The sequence below is a fragment of the Delphinapterus leucas genome, chromosome 8 (genome assembly GCF_059928025.1).
Source record: "Delphinapterus leucas isolate spDelLeu-1000000601 "Yukka" chromosome 8, BTC_Dleu_Yukka2, whole genome shotgun sequence".
Classification (NCBI taxonomy): Eukaryota; Metazoa; Chordata; class Mammalia; order Artiodactyla; family Monodontidae; genus Delphinapterus; species Delphinapterus leucas.
This window is the reverse complement of record NC_143136.1, coordinates 33,121,540-33,140,298: the sequence shown is the minus strand read 5'-3', so window position 1 is coordinate 33,140,298 and position 18,759 is coordinate 33,121,540. Positions and strand designations below refer to the sequence as shown.

The window sequence follows — 18,759 nt, the reverse complement described above, 5'->3', positions numbered from 1 at the left end:
ACAAAAACAACCATAAAGCATAACTTGCTATCAAGATGAGTCTTTAAACAGGAAATTATTAAGATGCCTAAGAAAATCAGAAAGCAAATAAGGATCATACAGTTAACTTTGAACTGTTAATAAAGATGTGTTTCTATCTCTCCCTTTCTTATTTCAGGAAATATCAATATATCATTTTTGCAACATTTTAGATGTTTATCCATGTATAAATAATTTGCCAAGTAAATCTGCCATTTAGAAAAGAATTCCTTTAGTAAAGATATCCTATATTTATAAAGCATAATCCTATGAGCAGAAAGCCTTTCTTTTGACAAATTTAGGGAAAACCTGGGTATAGAAAAGCAGATAAAATGCTAGATGAAGGAATGAGGATAAAATTCTTAGCAGCTGAGGATGAGAACAAGAGAAAAAAGGATTTAAGAAACACAAGTCAAACCCAGCTCCTCTGGTCTGCTTTTGACTTAGTGGCAATAGAGGGGCTTTTATTGGCTGTCTCTTTGTCACCTCCTTAAAGGTGGACTTTTGCACTAATATGGTGTTTCAGAATAAAGCCACTTAAGTTATACATTGTCATTACAGGTCCAATAAAGTCTATTTTTATTTTTCTCTAGAAAATGCAAAGATTTTGGCTTTATTTAGTAATTGTAGGAGATTCTTTGCAGCAGGTATCTTTATGTTAAAAAGTTGTAAAATAATGAATGCAAAGTATATAATTAAGAAGACAAAATTTCCTCTGCCTAAAAAGAGGAAAAGTTCCAATGTACTCATAGATAGTATAATATCCAAAAAGTGAAAAAAATATATATATACATGTTTAAATTTTAGCCATTCTGTGCCTCTGTTACATTAAACCACTTAAGAAATTTAAGTACAGGCCTAAAGTCTATTTCTAGGAATTAAGCAACCTGTGAATGTCAATTTTTAAATAATTATTTTAAATTCAAAATAAATAAGAGTTAGGCATCAAAACAACTATATACTGCAATATACTTCTCTTTTAACCTTCTAATGGAATGAAGAGAAACCTTTACAACTATGCAAATTTAACTACACACATCAAAACTGTCATACTGACTACAAATTTAAGGATGATGCAAAACCATGATAAACCTTTGCTTGGCTGAAGAACAGAGTGCCTTGCCAGTGGCATCCATCATTTTGCCAGCCTGAGTTGTATCCCGTTCTGCTTGGAACTTTAAAAAGAGCCCTAGTTCGTTTTCTTCCTCCGATATAACTAGGGAAAAAATGACAGTATAGTTCATTGTTTCATTTCATCATTGGTTTAAAACACACACACACACACACACACACACACACACACACGACTAAAATTCTCACAGCAATAACTCTCTATACATAAGAATTACTTGGGGGTGGAAGGAGAGACACTTATTTTTAAAATGCAAATTCCTGGGCTTCATCTCCAGAGATTCTGATTTTACAGGTGTGAGGATCTGTTTTTTTTTTTTAAACAAGCACTCCAGATGATTTTCATGCACTGACTCCATGGACCTCACTTCAGGAAAGACTGATCTTTAGTGAAAAAAAAAATTCCAAAATAATAAAATACAACAAAGCCACAGATGACGCATTTTCAAACATGCAGAGATGCACTTTAGGATCATTGCCTCTTACAAAGTATTTGGGGGTTTCTATTTATTTATTTATTTAATTTATTTTTGGCTGCATTGGGTCTTCGTCACTGTGCGTAGGCTTTCTCTAGTTGCGTCAAGCAGGGGCTACTCTTCAATGCAGTGCGCGGGCTTCTCATTGCAGTGGCTTCTCTTGTTGCGGAGCACAAGCTCTAGGCACACGGGCTTCAGTAGTTGTGGCTTGCGGGCTCTAGGGCGCAGGCTCAGTAGTTGTGGTGCACGGGCTTAGCTGCTCCGCGGCACGTGGGATCTTCCTGGACCAGGGCTCAAACCTGTGTCCCCTGCATTGGCAGTCAGATTCTTAACCACTGCGCCACCAGTGAAGCCCCTGGCTTTCTATTTAAACTTAACTTATTCTTGTCTCCCATCCTGGCTTCATTTTCCTATGCTCAGTATCTCAGACCCACAACTGTCCACGATTTGGTTCCTAAAACCCTTAAAGTTGTCATGTAGTACAATACTACTCAAAGTGTGGTCCGTAGACCAATGCCAGTCCAGAACCATTTGCTACCAGCTTGTGACAGATATCAAAACTAAGAAACTATTTAGAAACTTTTACCAATTTGACTGTTTTATATCTGAGTCTAATAATAAAAAAGTGTGCCTATATTTTGCATGTCTTCTTTAATTTCATTTTTCTGAAAATTCATTTTTATTGTATTTTCAAAAGTGTCAGTTTACAACAGATTGAAAGTAAAACACAAGACAGAAAATGGCCCTTCACCACAGTTTTAGAAGCACTGATCTAGTGGAAGATGACCCTTTAATCACAATAAGACAAACAGGTGAGGAAGCCCATAAAGTGTTCAAATTGTGAGCTTAAAGTGAAAAACAAGGACTTCTCTGGTGGCGCAGTGGTTAAGAATCCACCTGCCAATGCAGGGGACATGGGTTCGAGCCCTGGTCCAGGAAGATCCCACATGCCGCAGAGCAACTAAGCCCGTGCGCCACAACTACTGAGCCTGCATGCCACAACTACTGAAGTCTGCGTTCCTAGAGCCCGTGCTCCACAACAAGAGAAGCCACTGCAATGAGAAGTCCGTACACCGCAACGAAGAGTAGCTCCCACTTGCCGCAACTAGAGAAAGCCCGTGCGCAGCAACAAACACCCAATGCAGCCAAAAATCAATTAATTAATAAATTAATTTTAAAAAGAATTCTATAAAAAAAAGTGAAAAACATGACAAATGTCATGCTTAATTTCACCCTAGTTTACTGATGGAAAAACTGAAGTTAAAAACTGAAAGGGAAGTCCCTTTTAATACCTCTGAGGCAGCAGGGGAACTCAGGCCTTCTCACTTGCTAGCTGCCCCCCCGCCTGGTCCTCCCTGTAGTACCTACAAGGGAGGCCCTAGAAGAGCACGATGGTGTTTGGGAGAGGGTGTCTACACATTCTGTAGTATCATCTTTAATAAAACCGAGTGCTGTTTTATGAACAATTAACCTGATTAAGAGTGGATTGGATTTGAGGAATCTGGTTAATTTAATATTCTCATTACTTCAAAGATGTACAGATTACATATTTCCTTTGAATCAGAACTTCATAAAATATACCTCAATGAAAACTACTAGAAAAAAAATATAAACTTGTAGATGATCCAGAAAGCTCTCTGAGAACTTGGACTATCTCATTAACAAATATCAAATGAACAAGAACCATCATTGAGCCTCATCCTTATCAATGCATAAAGGGGAGGAGATGAAGCTGAATCTGTGCTAATTCTGTGTTGGGACCTGCTGCCAAAAACTACAGAGACCCTACTCCTATGTGTTCTTCCCCAGCCAAGTTATTCTCATAAAGCTTTATAGTGATGGAGGAATCTACTGCAATTGTCCAATGTTAGTCTCAACAGAAGATCTATTAATAAAACAGTCTTCAAGAAATCACACAGTCAAACACAATCTTGAAGAGAAAGTACATGATGAAATCTATATATGTATATCTCTTCCTTACCCTGAAATGCTCCACCAGCATGCTAAAAGATCTGGTGATCCCAGGACAAAATGCAGTATGCACAAACTTGCAAATGTTTCTTTACATTTCTGTCACAGGACTCCCTTGCTCCAATGATTGCAATGGCTTTTTACTGCTTGGTAAAATATTTAAGGTCCTTAGCAATCTGACTCGAATCTTCCTTTGCTCTTGTATCACCCTACTAGTCCCAATTACAAACTCTTCCATCATGCAGACTGTTCTCATTCTTTAACCTTATTCCTTGACTCCAATTCCCTTTCTTCCCACATATTCAACATCTATAAACCTTTTACATTTTACCTCAATTCCCATCTATGGAGTTGCCTTTACCAATCACTCTAATACACAGTTATTTTTCACTCCAAGAGAATTCAGAGGTATGTCTGTGTCACTATCCTGAATTCAATTACACACTATTCTTGTCTCTTATTTTGTTACAAAAAGTTGTTTCTCGAACTACTGCCTTGGGAAAAGGACATAGTTTTACACATGGCAGGCACTCAAAAAATTACCATGCTATAATGGATTTCTTCCTTTAACGGGACAACACATGAACTCTGATTGTAAAATTTTGAGACCAATTTACACAGCTACACAAGAAAACCATTCATTGAGCAAATATATATTAAGTATGCACTGTATGCTAGACATTGTTTCTAGGTTAGGAGACCAGAAATAAACAGACAAATTCCTGTCCTTAAGGAGGGCATATTCTAGTGGTGGTAAGAAAAACAACAGATAAAATATACAGAATGTTGAATACTGTTAAGTTCTATCATTAAGTAGACAGACTTATGAGAAAGAGGGGTATTTCATTTTAGATATGGGGGTCAGGGAAGGACTCACTAAAAAGATGACACTTGACCACATACCTAAAGAAGATCGGGAGCCGACTATGCAGATATGCCTACTGTGAAGGAGATTAACATGGCTCAAGAGGAGATGAGATTAGAGAAGTAACAGAATCAGAGAGGTGGCCATGTCCAGTAGGGAACTGTAATTAAGGCAGGAGAAGATATCCAAAGATTGAGTTCCAATCAGAAGAGGTCAAGAGAGGAGAGGGCTTCCCTGGTGGTGCAGTGGTTAAGAATCCACCTGCCAATGCAGGGGACACGGGTTTGAGCTCTGGTCCGGGAAGATCCCACATGCCACGGAGCAACTAAGCCCGTGCACCACAACTACTGAGCCCGTGTGCCACAACTACTGAAGCCCACGCACCTAGAGCCCGTGCTCCGCAACAAGAGAAGCCACCGCAATGAGAAGCCTGCGCACCGCAATGAAGAGTAGACCCCGCTCGCTGCAACTAGAGAAAGCCCGGGCACAGCAACGAAGACCCAACACAGCCATAAATAAAACAAAATAATTTATTTAAAAAAAAAATAGAAAAGAGGAGATTCCAGCAGTGGCACGATGCTGAGAAGGAATGACCATTAAAAAGAAATCCAGGGACATGTGGTAACTGGAAGCCAAGCACAGAGAGTGTCTCAAGGAGGGGGCGGATAATCAACTGTGTTAAATAATGTGACACGGACCGAGAATTGGTCCCTGCATTTATTGCTTCATGACTATGACAAGAACAATCTGGTGGAGTGGTGGGAGTGAAAACCTGACTGGGGTGAGTACGAGAGAAAGTGGAAGGAAAGGAATGGACACTGTGCCTACAGATAATTATGTCAAAATTCCCTGTGAAAGGAGCAGAGGAATGGGATGGCAACTGCTAGAGCAAGTAGGGGTTGAGAAAGAGAGCTTTTAAATGATGGAAGCAAATCCACTTAAGACTCTGGGAAGGAAAACTAAACTCAGCGAAATGAATCTGTCAGAGGATCTGATGAACTGAGGACACTGGGGGATTTGAGAACAGGTCACTGTAAATACTCATTTTTGTCATTAGAAACTGTCCACAAAATAATTTAATAAACTACTATTTTTACATTAAACCTTTCATTTAAAAAAATGCAAATGAATATTTATTTTAAATGGGAATTGTCAGATAGATATCTATGATTTCATACCATTGAGTTTTAGCTGATATTTCTCAACTATCTTCAGAAGTTCAGTGCATGTCTCTTGAATGGAGTGAAAAACCTTTGAAATATAAATTTTATTAGGACAATGTAAAGAACCATAAACAAATATAAAATATTTAAAAAGCACTTCAAAAGCAAAACATTTTCTTATAAGTATTATGTCTATTTTCCTTGACTGTGATATACTTCAGTTTTGGTTTTATTTCAGGTGTAGAAAAAGCACATTTAGATTTCCCCCATGAGGGTTGGAAGAAATGGTGATAAATACATGGGAACTAATAAAAATTTATAACTGTGGAATTTGTCCTCCCCGCAGCTCCAAACTATCTAAATAGTAAAAATGTAAATCTAATATAAACTACATCAAACATTGCTTACCACTGATGAAAAGAGTATAGATAGCCTTAGAAAACACTAACTAACTCGGAGTCTGACTTTTCTCCAATACTGGTCTAAGCAAAACAGGTCAGTGAGTTTACCATAAAAATTAAATAATGTGTTACAACATCAAAAATAAATTACTTTTGGATTATTTTTGTTTAGAATTTTCCATGAATATTAATCCCTTCATTATCACTGCTGCTAATAGCTAACAAAAAAATAAAATATCCAGTAGGCTCCCATTTCAAAGCAAGCAAGTGAAAATTTGAGATCAGGACACATACACGTGAGGTAACTCTTCACACATATCTATACATTTAGGTTTTCCCAGAGAAACACGCCAGCATGGGTTTTAGGGTGCAGCCTAAAGAAGACTCACAAAGTCCTTCGCTGAAGAGTTGCTATGAGACTTTAGTTCAAAAAGACCTTGGCACTGTGGTATAATATTAGGCCCTAATCCTTTGAGATTATCAAATGAACTTCCAATATCACCATTAAGCCTGAATGATCTATCTCTGATGTAGTTTTGTTGTTATTTTGATGTTTGATCGGATCGAAGGAAGACTGATAATTGACACTAAAATCTAAGTGGAGGAGCAACCATCAATTTTCCACATAAGTTTAAGTATGTTTGAATTACACTTGGTATATGGATTTGGCAATTTAAAAAGCTGTTTTAAATCCATATGGAAGGGGATTAGAAAAGAATACAAAAATAGTTCTGTTATGATGAAGTGATTATGATTTTTTTCCCCATGGGTCCTTGAAAGATTTACATACTATTGCGTTTCACTGTTATAATAAAAATATCTATTTCAGTTTTAGTGAGGTATAATTTGACAAACAAAACTGTAATATATTTAAAGTGTACAACATGATAATTTAAGTATGCATACTTGTATGTATATTTAAAATGAAACTATTTCTCATTCTTAAAAAAATTAGTACAATTGTGGGAGAAAGTTCTTGATTGATTCCAAATATTTGTCTAATGGACAAGAATTACACTGAATATAAAATGTCACCCACACATTACCTAATGATGTGAAACAATACAAAAAAATATACATCTGTGGGAATATATGTAGCAACAGTGAAGAGTTCCCCTGGTGCTAAAACATATTACTTAAAATAAAGTCCCTTCACTTTTTTTCCATATTTTTCACTGAATCCTAAGAAGAATACTTTTCAACACAAATTGTACTTTTCAACACAAAAAGTTTGTTAAATAGAAGTAATTTCTATTTCCATATTTGTTAGGGCTATTACAAAAGTTTATTTTCTGCAGAATAAAATTACTTAGTAGATTAAGACCTATTTAATTAGACCTCTATTTAAAAATATTTAAGAATACCAACAGATTACTACATTCCAAGCATAACAGAACTCCTGCCTGGAAATGTTTGTAAAAGTTACATTAGTATATGTACATGGAATTACCAAATCTGCATTTAAAAATCTAGATTTTTTTCATTAACGTACATGAGAACTTCCTTCTAATTAGCTTAATTACTTAAAAGCATTTAAAGTTTAAAGTTGTTTCCTGGTAATTAGTCCTTTTATTTAAAATGAAAAACAGAACCAAAAATGCATATGACATACTTCAATTAACTCCACCCCTTAATAATAGAAACAAAAACTCCAACTTGTAAAATCCTCACTCACTATTTGATTTCAGTTAATGTATTGCAGTGAGGTATAGACTTCAGATAAAATAGTACAAAATATTATGACATGATACATAATGAGTATATGGTCCCAATTAGAAATATAATTAATTCATTAACACGGCCTAAAAATTACGATACTTGTGCCAGAGAAATTACTTAGTTCATGATTTATCTAATTTATGAACACCAGTTCTGCCAATCCTCAATCTATGAGAATTATGATCTCCTATCCAGAAGATCTGATTGATAAAGGGATACAATTATTCTATTATCAAGTTTTGCATTTATCCCGATAAGTTCTTCAGTATGAAAGCTTGTCATAGTCCTCTTAGTCGTCCTAGATAATAACAAGTTATATGCAGTACACAGAATCCTAAAATTTACCTCAAGTTTAGCATCCAGTTCAGCATCAGATGCCACTACGTGCTCATCCTCCTTTTTCCCGGTTGCTTTGATAAAGACCTGTTTGGTTTTCCAGTATTTCTTTTGCATTCTGCTGACTACTGACTGGTTATCTTCTGGTCTGGGTTGCCCAAAAAAATCCATGGAGTGACTACAAGAAATAACTAAAATTAAATTTCTTAAAAAATATTTTCAATAATAAATATCTATTTAGCCAATATTTAATCTAATTGAAAAACTGAAAAAGATACTAAATAGAATAATAATGTTGACAGCTAAACATGCTAATGTTTACTTTGTATGGTCTAAATTTATGTTTTAATTATAACTTGCACAAGTAACAGGCAAAAAGATTAATGATACATTAATTAGGTGACAAAGTGATAAAACTGTTATGATTTTGCAGTAATGTCTGGAAATAATTTTATTTTGTTCGACCAATCTCTATTTGTAGACACTTATTAGTTTCTGATTTTTGCTTTTGTAATAATACTGAAAAATGAACCTGTACACACATCTTTGCATCCTGCTATCATTTCCTTAGGAAAATTTCCTACGGATTAACTGCTATGTCAGAAGAATACACATTTAATATATACCCTCAGATATGCAAAGATTCAGATATATACTCTTCTTTAAAAATCACTTAAAGAAATACTTTAGTATCCAATAAATTAACAAAAATAAAGATCTTAAGTATAAGGGAGATATGTTATAAAAGAAATAGAGATGAAAATTGTAACCTTTTGTAAACTTAGAAATTAATGTCTAAGTAATTGTTCTTAACATGGTTAACATGGCTACATTAAGGAAATGCAAATGTGAAAAGTGTTCATTAATGAAATGTAAAAAATAGAAATAATAATAATAGTTTTAAAAGCCCAGACTATTCCAATAAATGGTGGGAGGTAGGAACAAAGGGAGGTACTAAAATATGTGACTCATTTCCAGGGGAATCAATAGATAACTAATGTATTCTTAATGTTGGTAAAGAAATAGAAGTTCACTTTCTTTTTATTTTGAAATTACTAATCAAATAAAAATAGGATGTCTAATTTCTAAGTTATTAGGAGCAAAACAAGAGAACGAGAAAAACCAGCAAAAGCAAAAGAAGACTGGAAAAACAGGAGTAAGGCAACATAACAAATTGTGTAAACTAAGATGACAGAATAAGAACAATTGTATTATTTACTATAATAAATGAAAACTTCCTCTTAAATACAAAGAATCTCAAATCATAAAAAATAAAACAGTATACACAATTATATGCTATTTGGGATCCGCTTAAAACAAAACGATAAAGAATTATGGGTTAAGATATACCAGGTAGGGACTTCCCTGGTGGCTCAGTGATTAAGAATACGCCTGTCAAAAAGAAAAAAAAAAAGAATACGCCTGTCAATGCAGGGGACACGGGTTCGATCCCTGGTCCAGGAAGATACCACATGCCATGGAGCAACTAAGCTCGTGCGCCACAACTACTGAGCCTGTGCTCTAGAACCCACAAGCCACAACTACTGAAGCCCGCGTGCCACAACTACTGAAGCCCGTGCACCTAGAACCCGTGCTCTGCAACAGGAGAAGCCACCGCAATAAGAAGCCTGTGCACTGCAATGAAGAGTAGCCCCAGCTCGCTGCAACTAGAGAAAGCCCGCATGCAGCAACAAAGACCCAGTGCAGCCAAAAATAAATAAATAAAATAAATTTATATAAAAGAAGATATACCAGGTAAATATAGTAGAAAGAAAATGAAAGCAGGGGTAGCCACATTAATATCAGACAAAGTAGGTTTAAATAAAAAGCGTTATATAGAACAAAGACAAAATGTAAAGTCCACAGGTGGCCACTCTTCCAGATATTTGCTGGATATTCTCCTTTGGATATCCTCCTGGATTCCTGGACAATATAGATTAATTATCATTTAACTGTAGCACCTCTCATGTGCTATGCTGGTAACTGGGTTGGACATAATTTGGCATAGAAAATAGTACAGGGGGGTAATGGATTTGATGTAAGCATTATACCGTCTGACAGAAAGTCTTGCGGGAAAACTTGCAGTTTATCTTTCCCCTCCACTTTCTGTCTGCTTTTGCTTGCTTTTGATGGTTTTCAATTAGTTTTCCCCTCCAGATTGTTATCAGCATGAGGGTCAGTCCAACTGTATGACAAACTGCTGATCTCTTCTACTAAGCTGACGTAGGCTTAGGCCCAATCAGTTAAGAGAACAAACTTCTTAGGAGTATCAGAAGAGAACATCTCTTCCCTACCTCAACTCACTTGCTGATGTTGCTTGAACAGTATACTCCTGGCCTCTCTCCACTCCCTCACTAGCTCCTTCATAGGCAAGGAAGAGTAACTTATCTGATTGGATTTGAGAGCAATAAACTTAGTCCTCCCCTTCCTCTCTGAAATCTATCCTGCCTGCAGAGAGCACACATTCCCTGGCAAGGGGAGGAGAGTGACTGGGTGGGTAAATCTGCAAAAGGTGAGATTTATACATTTGCATTTTTTGGCGGAGGGCACTGCTAAATCTGCTTGCCACTGGGGGTAGGTTGAGTAGAAAGCCAAGTCTTACTGGCTTGACATCATCAGATGACAGAGCTCAAGGCTGGAGAACTACCAGAAATTTAGGAAGAATATCATGGAAGGGAGGGAGCCAAAGAGGAGACGATCTCTGTACACAAAGAGCTCCCAAGACCTGTGCTGTTCACTAAACTAATCATGAAGTGAAGGAGGGGACCCTAGGGGTCCTCGCAGAAAATCAGCAGCTAGAAACTGAAGTAAAGGTTTCAACTGCTACCACTACAGTGGAGACAAGAGTCTGGAATTTGAATTCAGTCAAGTTAACTGCCTTCTAGAATAAAAATTATTTTTCAGAGAAGCAAAACAGAATTCAGAGTCTCTAAAATCCATCATTTAAAAAGTCAAGTATCAGGCTTCCCTGGTGGCGCTGTGGTTGAGAGTCAGCCTGCCGATGCAGGGGACATGGGTTCGTGCCCCAGTCCAGGAAAATCCCACATGCCGCGGAGCGGCTGGGCCCGTGAGCCATGGCCGCTGAGCCTGCGTGTCCGGATCCTGCGTGTCCGGAGCCTGTGCTCCACAATGGGAGAGGCCACAAGAGTGAGAGGCCCACGTACCACAAAAAAAAAACACACATAAACAAAAACAAAAGTCAAGTATCCAACTAAAAAACACTAGACATGCAAAGAAATAGGAAAATGTGACCCATACTCCATGAAAAAAAGTCAGTAAAATAGATTCCAAAGATTTCTCAGATATTACAATTATCAGACAAGCACTTTAGACCAGCTATTATAAACATGTAAAAGACTTAAAGTAGAATATGTGCACAATAAATGAATAGACAGAAAATATCAAAAGAAAACAAGTGAAAGTTTCAAGTTGCAAAGTTCAATAAATGCAATTAAAAACTGACTGGATACTCTTAAGAATAAACTGAAGATGGGAGATATAAGAAGTGAAGTTGAAGATGAATCAATAAAAATTACCTAATCTGAAGAACAGAGAAGAAAAAAAAAAAAGACCCCGAAGGAGAGGAGGAATAGAAGGGGAATGAAAAATATCTGAATAAAACATCCTAGGGCTTCCCTGGTGGCGCAGTGGTTGAGAGTCTGCCTGCCGATGCAGGGGACACGGGTTCGTGCCCCGGTCCGGGAGGATCCCACATGTGGAGCGGCTGGGCCGCTGAGCCTGTGCGTCCAGAGCCTGTGCTCCGCAATGGGTGACGCCACAACAGTGAGAGGCCCGCATAACGCAAAAACAAAAAAAAACCAAAAAAACAAAAACAAAAAAAAAAACATCCTAAATTTTGTAAATGACATTAACTTATAGACTGATAAACACAAGGAAAACCACAAATAGGCACATCACTGACCAACTGCTTCAATTCAAAGATAAAGAGAAAATCTATCTTGAAAGCAGAGAAAAATGGTATATTACACAAACGGGAACAAAAATATAAATAAGATGGAAGCTCTCAACAAAAACAACAAAAGCCGGACTACAATGGAAGGACATATATAAGGTGTTGAATGAAAGAAAGAAAAACTATCAACTCATAATTCTCTACTGAAACTGTCCTTTAAAACTGAAATCAAAATAAAGCCATTTTCAGATAAAGAACTGAGAAAATTCATGGCCAGGGGACTTTTAGAAATGCTAACAAATTCTACAGGCTGAAGGGAAATTACAACAGTAATTTATCTATAGGAAAGAAAGAAGATGACTGGAACTGGTAAATGTCTGGGTAAACATAAGACATTTTTCTTTCTTAATTTCTTCAAAAGTTATATATAGTTTAACATATGCAGACAACAATAAAATGATAGCTCAATCATCCCAATATTCTGTCACTTCTGTGTCATTTATACCTTCACCTATTCCCTACCACCTTTTACTCCATAATCATTATCATCATCAACGTTTTATATGGTTATTTTTGATAATATTTACATACAATGAAATGTACAATTTTTAGCTGTATACTTTTGACAAATAGGTATTATGGTATAGAACATTTCCAACTCCCCAGAAAGTTCTCTTGTATCCCTTTCCAGCCAATGCCTAGCCTACCATAAATAATAAATGTTTTGATTTTTTTTCACCTTAGTTTTTCCTTTCCTAGTTTGTTCTTTTTTATCACTGAACAGTAATCCATTGTATGAGTGTTAACAGTATGCTTTAATTTTTCACTACTGTAAATAAATCTGCTATGAATATGCCTATACAAGTCTTTTGTGGACAAATGTCTTCACTTTTCTTCAATAAAACCTAGAAATGGATTTTTCTCTATCAAAGGATTGGTGTACACTTTACAAAAAATTGCTGTTTTACATTCCCATTAGCAATGTATGGGAGTTATAATTGTTCCACAACCTCAATAACACTTAACGTTGGCAGACTTTTTAGTTTTATCCATTCTAGTTGTGTAGTGGTATTTCCTTACAGCTTTAATGTGTATTTTCCTGACAACTGATAATGAACACTTTTTCATGTGCCAACTGGCCTTTTGTATATCCTCCATTGTTGTGTTTGTAAGTCTTTTGCTCACTTTTAAATTGGTTTGTCTTTTTTTTTTTAGTATTGAGCTGTAGAGTTCTGGAATTTAGATTGGGATGGCACTGAATCTGCAGATCAATCTGTGAAGGACTGGCATCTTAATAATATTGAGTCTTCCACTTCATGAACATAGTATGTATCTCCATTTATTTAGGTCTTATCCTAAATAAATCCTGTCAATCCTAAATAATCCGGTGGATAGAAATTCTCTCAGTTTTGGTATCTATGACACTCTTTTGCCTTCATTCATAAATGATAGTTTAATTGTATATAAAAGTATAGATTGGCAACAATTCTCCTCTTTTTAAAGCTATCATTATTGGTCCATGCAAGACTCATTCTTTTGTTTGTTCATTTATTTGTATATTCATTCCTTTTTAACCCCTTCCTCATATCCATCTCTCATCACAATCATTTAATGTGTTTGATGTGTACCTTTTTATTTGAATGTGTTCTTGTAAAATGTGTTATGTACATATGCTAATCTACACAAATGACACTGTGCTGTAGATTCCATTTCTGATTTTTTTTTGTTTTTTTTTCACTATTTATTTATTTATTTATTTATTTACCTGGCTGTGCCGGGTCTTAGTTGCAGCACGCAGGATCTTCGTTGGAGCATGTGGGATCTAGTTCCTGACCAGGGATCGAACCCTGGCCCCCTGCATTGGGAGCTCAGAGTCTTAACCACTGGGCCACCAGGGAAGTCCCCAGTCCTTTGTTTTTAAGTTCTATGTATGTTGCTATGTATGTGTCTGTTTTGTTGTTTCCATTATATAACATTCCTTAGTGTTCCTTAACTGAGGATAGAAGCCCTAATACCTTAGGTCGTCTATTGCAGTCAATGAGAAGTCTGGGCTCCTACTGTCCCTCCTTTTTCTATTTGAATCTTTTAGAAAAGAGTTTTTATCTGTGATGTCCTGAGATTCTCTAAGATGTATTTAAGTAGAGTGTATTTTCCTTATGGAGGTTCATGTCTTCCTTCAGTTCTAGAAAATTCTAAGCTGTAATCCCTTCAAATATTCCTTTTCAGCCATAATTTCTTCTTTTTATCTGAATCTTCTATTGGGTGTTATTCTTTGTATGTCTTAATGGCTCATTTTTTTATCTGTTTGTCTGTCCTATATTTTGGATAAGTTCTTCAGTACAATCTTCCAGTTTATGAATTCTCTTTTCAACTCTGTTCAGTCTAGAGTTCATCATACCTATTGAGATTTTTTTTTTTAATCCAGTGACTCTTTCTTTCTTAATTTCCAAGTTTTCCAATTGGTTCTTCTTAATATTCTCCTAATTTTTTATCCTTTTTAATGACATCATTCCATAATTTTTCTCTTTGGCACCCTAAATATATAGAATTCTTAGACTTTTTATCTGGAGTAAATTCATTTTCCAAATATTAATTTTGTTGGTTGAATTCTGTAAGCTTATTTTGAGTATAAAATCTTTACTTTTCCTTTTTCCTCTCTCTGGTTATTCCTCCTTATCTAGTGATTATAGATCACTAGATCTATAATCTAGTTGCCTCCACTTCACCTTCAGGATTGCTACTTTCACAGTGTCATATACTGATATTTTAGGGACCCTGATATAGTGCTATCTGAAATACTACCGATCTATTCAGGGTGTTAAAGGAGCATTGCATGTGAAACACTTTTAATTTCTACCAACCTGCAGAACCTGAACTCCCAGAAGCTAGGACCTACTTCTATACTGAGAGCTCAAGACGTCTGTTTCAGTCCACTCACCTCTTTTGTCTATTTTGTTTCTAGTCCATGTTTATCTTATTATCTAGCCAAGATAAACTTTCTGGCGTTTGTTTTTTTTTTGATTACTATGAATTGGGAGCAGAACTTACCATACCATCTTAACTAGAAATCTCCTTTCTTTCTTTTTTTTTTTTTTTTGGCCGCATTTCACAGCATGTGGGATCTTAGTTCCCCAACCAGGGATCGAAACTGCCCCCTGTAGTGGGAGCACAGTCTTAATCACTGGACCACCAGGGAAGTCCATAATCTCCTTTATTTCTAGAAAGAGTACAATATTTTTTTTACTTGAACACAGTCATCACATGGAACACTTTACTTATTTTTGCATTATATAATATTTAAATTTGTATTTGTAGCTACCTCTTGGATATGGAATACAAATATTAAAATAAAACAAATCAATATTCTCTTTAGAGGTAGTTCTATACTCATTTTACTTATAACATCTCATTACTATGACATCACAGAGAAACAAGCAAAACAGACTGATGGTAATGTGCAAACTGAAGCACTGAAATCCCCTTGAGAAAAATAATCTGTGAAGACTTCTGACTAAATACAACATCACCATTTGATGTAATTAAGAAAATACATTAGACAACGTTGCTGTTTGATATTAATGTAGTATTCCTGATTACTCTAGCTCCCAAGCCATGAATTTTCTCTTTTTTCTTTTTTTAAAGGAACATTTATTTATTTACTTATTGGCTGCTTTGGGTTTTCATTGCTGCGCGTGAGCTTTCTCTAGTTGCAGCGAGCGGGGCTACTCTTTGTTGTGGTGCACGGGCTTCTCATTGTGGTGGCTTCTCTTGTTGCGGATCACGGGCTCTAGGCGTGCGGGCTTCAGTAGTTGTGGCATGTAGGCTAAGTAGTTGTGGCTTGCGGGCTCTAGATCGCAGGCTCAGTAGCTGTGGTGCACGGGCTTAGTTGCTCCGCAGCATGTGGGATCTTCCTGGACCAGGGATCGAACCCATGTCCTCTGTGTTGGCAGGTGGATTCTTATCTGTACAGCCTAATAGGTAACGTGGAGCCAATGAAGGTTTTGGAGCAGCAGAAAGACTAAACAGAGAGTTTAGAAAATCTTTCCATATTCCAGATATAATCTAATAGGAGTCTGGACCAAGGACATTAGCATAAGAATATATTTGAAGGAAGAATCTATAGAACTTGTTAATAATGATTCAAGTTTTGCCCCTGAAAAATAAGGGCAATTAGGAGAAGCTATCTAAGTGGGAACACTATGCATTTGATGTGTGAAATTTTGAATTTGAAATGATAAGGGACATCTGAGTTTACAGAAATATCTAACAACCAATTAAAACCGTAGTAGCAAAGGTTGTTTCAAGCTTGGATCTCCAGTCATACTGCCTAGGTTTGAAGCCAACAACTCCACTATTTACTAGCCGTGGGACATTGTGCAAGTTATATTAATCTTTCTGACCCTTAGTTTTCTCATCGGTAAAATAGGAATAATGAAGTAAATAGATTGCTATAAGAATCAAAAGAGAAAATACATGTAGAGCACTTAGAACAAAAATTGTTGGCAGTTAAGAAGCATATTATTTGATGCTTTTTCATTTTAATTTTTAGATTGGAAATGGTGATTTGGGAGCTAACTATATGAAGATAGTTAAGCAGTGAGAACACAGGAGAACTTCAAGAAAGAAAGCAGAAAGGTGGTAAAATTTGAAGGTTTGAAGAAGGTGAATCAAATTTGTACTAGGTTCTTAGTATTGTGCTATGGATTAACCATAATAAGAATAATATTTTAATGAGAAATATGTTCTATATATAATAGATACTTAAATCCCATAGTTGAAAGAAATTGAAAAGAACCTTAGAGTTTACCTAGTTCAACTTTCTATTTCTGTTATCTAGTTCAAAAGGGATGGAGACTTCCATACAATGAGAGACCAATAAAAGAAATTTAAAAATCTTAATCATAACTGAGAGAATATAAAACAATTACACAGAGAAAATTAATTCGATATAGAGTTAGAGTGAAAAGCTTATACGAACTCCATCATCCAACAAGACTGCTATAAAGAGATTAAAGTGTCATTTATCCTCATTTGCCATAAAATCATTCACCAGAGCAATAGCAATACAGACTATGTGTGCTGATTAAACAGTTTTTATAAGTAAAATAGCTTTTTGTCTTTGATTGACTAATATGAAACTGCCAACATTAGATCATTTTTGACCTACAAAATCAGCAATTTCATATGGTTCAACCTAAAAAAAGGAACTCAAACAACTCACCTCAGAAGAAAGTGCTTTGTGGGTAAATGATGTGCCTAACCAAGATCACATCTCCACTGCATTTCAGGGATCTAGGCTGATGGGCAAACACTATGGTCCTCTGGCAAATTAGTTCTTAGCTGCCTTCTTGCTACAGCAGCGGAATTAAGTAGATCCAGCAGACTGCATGGTTTACACAGCCAAAATTACTGACTATCATGGTCTTTTACAGAAAAAGTTTACAGAACTCTGATCTAGATCATGGTTCTCAAAACATAGTCTGAAGAGTCATAAGTCTCTTTAAGCTAATGTTTATTCTTTGTTCATATGTATGTATACATACATACGTATGTACACACACACATATATATACTATGTATCATATATGTAATTTTTAAAAATAAATTTATTTATTTTATTTATTTATTTTTGGCTGTGTTGGGTCTTTGTTGCTGCATGCGGGCTTTCTCTAGTTGCAGCGAGTGGAGGCTACTCTCTGCTGTGGTGTGTGGGCTTCTCATTGCGGTGGCTTCTCTTGCTGCGGAGTGCAGGCTCTAGGCGCACGGGCTTCATTAGTTGTGGCACACAGGCTCAGTAGTTGCAGCACGCAGGCTCTAGAGCACAGGCTCAGTAGTTGTGGCGCACAGGCCTAGTTGTTCCACAGCATGTGGGATCTTCCTCAACCAGGGCTCGAACCCGTGTCCCCTGAATTGGCAGGCAGATTCTTAACCACTGCGCCACCAGGGAAGCCCCATATATGTAATTTTTAAAGGTACTGCCTGACTAATCTTTCATCAATTGTCCATTAATTCAGGAATAGTTTTTGGCTCTGGCAAATCAATGAGTAGATTATGTTACAGGGTGATTTGTATGTCCCATTGCACAGATGGAGAAAAACTGAAGCCTACTGGAATTATTAGGGGTTACTGATATGAAAGACAAACTTTTAAGTCACAGATTGAGACTAACCCCTCGAACTTTCCTAAAGGATATATTTATAAAGTACCAGCTTTAATATTAGACTAGAATTGCATCAGGTTATAAATACGAATCTTTTCAGATAGGTGAGCTTAACTGTTGTTTAGCCAAATGTGGGTTTGGTTACTGAGAGACTAGAACAGGACTAGGGCAGTTGAAATTTACAAATACTCTGAGACAATAGAAGTAGGCAGAACTATAATTTGCTGAAATTTCCAAAGAGTCCCAATAAGGAAGTCAGTTTCATACACATATTAAATGCCAGCTTTGTTCTGGGTGCTACACTTGACATTGCAATCATAACACCAATAAGACACTGAATGAGAAAATTAAATGCAGACCTGTCTTTATCTAAAACAGAAAGAATATGGCAATTACTTACAGCCATTCAATCATACACCCCAAAATCCCATACTAAGAAAGTAAGTTGCCCACAGAGAGGATACAATGTCCACCTAATATTCTTATAACATGACTAGAGCTTAATTGTTTTTCAAAAATAATTCAAAATTATGTAAAAGTTAAAGTCTTAGAGGGGGCTTAAGATATTTAAAAGTTCCTGATAATCTTGGTATTACTACTGACTAA

At 36.2% G+C, this 18,759-nt stretch overlaps 1 protein-coding gene across 1 annotated transcript in view; it reads right to left on the bottom strand.

Moving 5' to 3' along the window:
- Nucleotides 1-18,759, bottom strand: part of ICA1L (islet cell autoantigen 1 like) — a 72,347-nt gene that overhangs the window by 36,527 nt on the left and 17,061 nt on the right. The window contains exons 2-4 of the mRNA XM_022567446.3: nt 8,090-8,258; nt 5,640-5,712; nt 1,111-1,234 (exon numbers count right to left, since the gene is read on the bottom strand). Coding sequence (XP_022423154.1) covers nt 1,111-1,234; nt 5,640-5,712; nt 8,090-8,251 — 359 coding nt within the window. The 5' untranslated portion in view covers nt 8,252-8,258. The remainder of the gene's footprint in view (nt 1-1,110; nt 1,235-5,639; nt 5,713-8,089; nt 8,259-18,759) is intronic.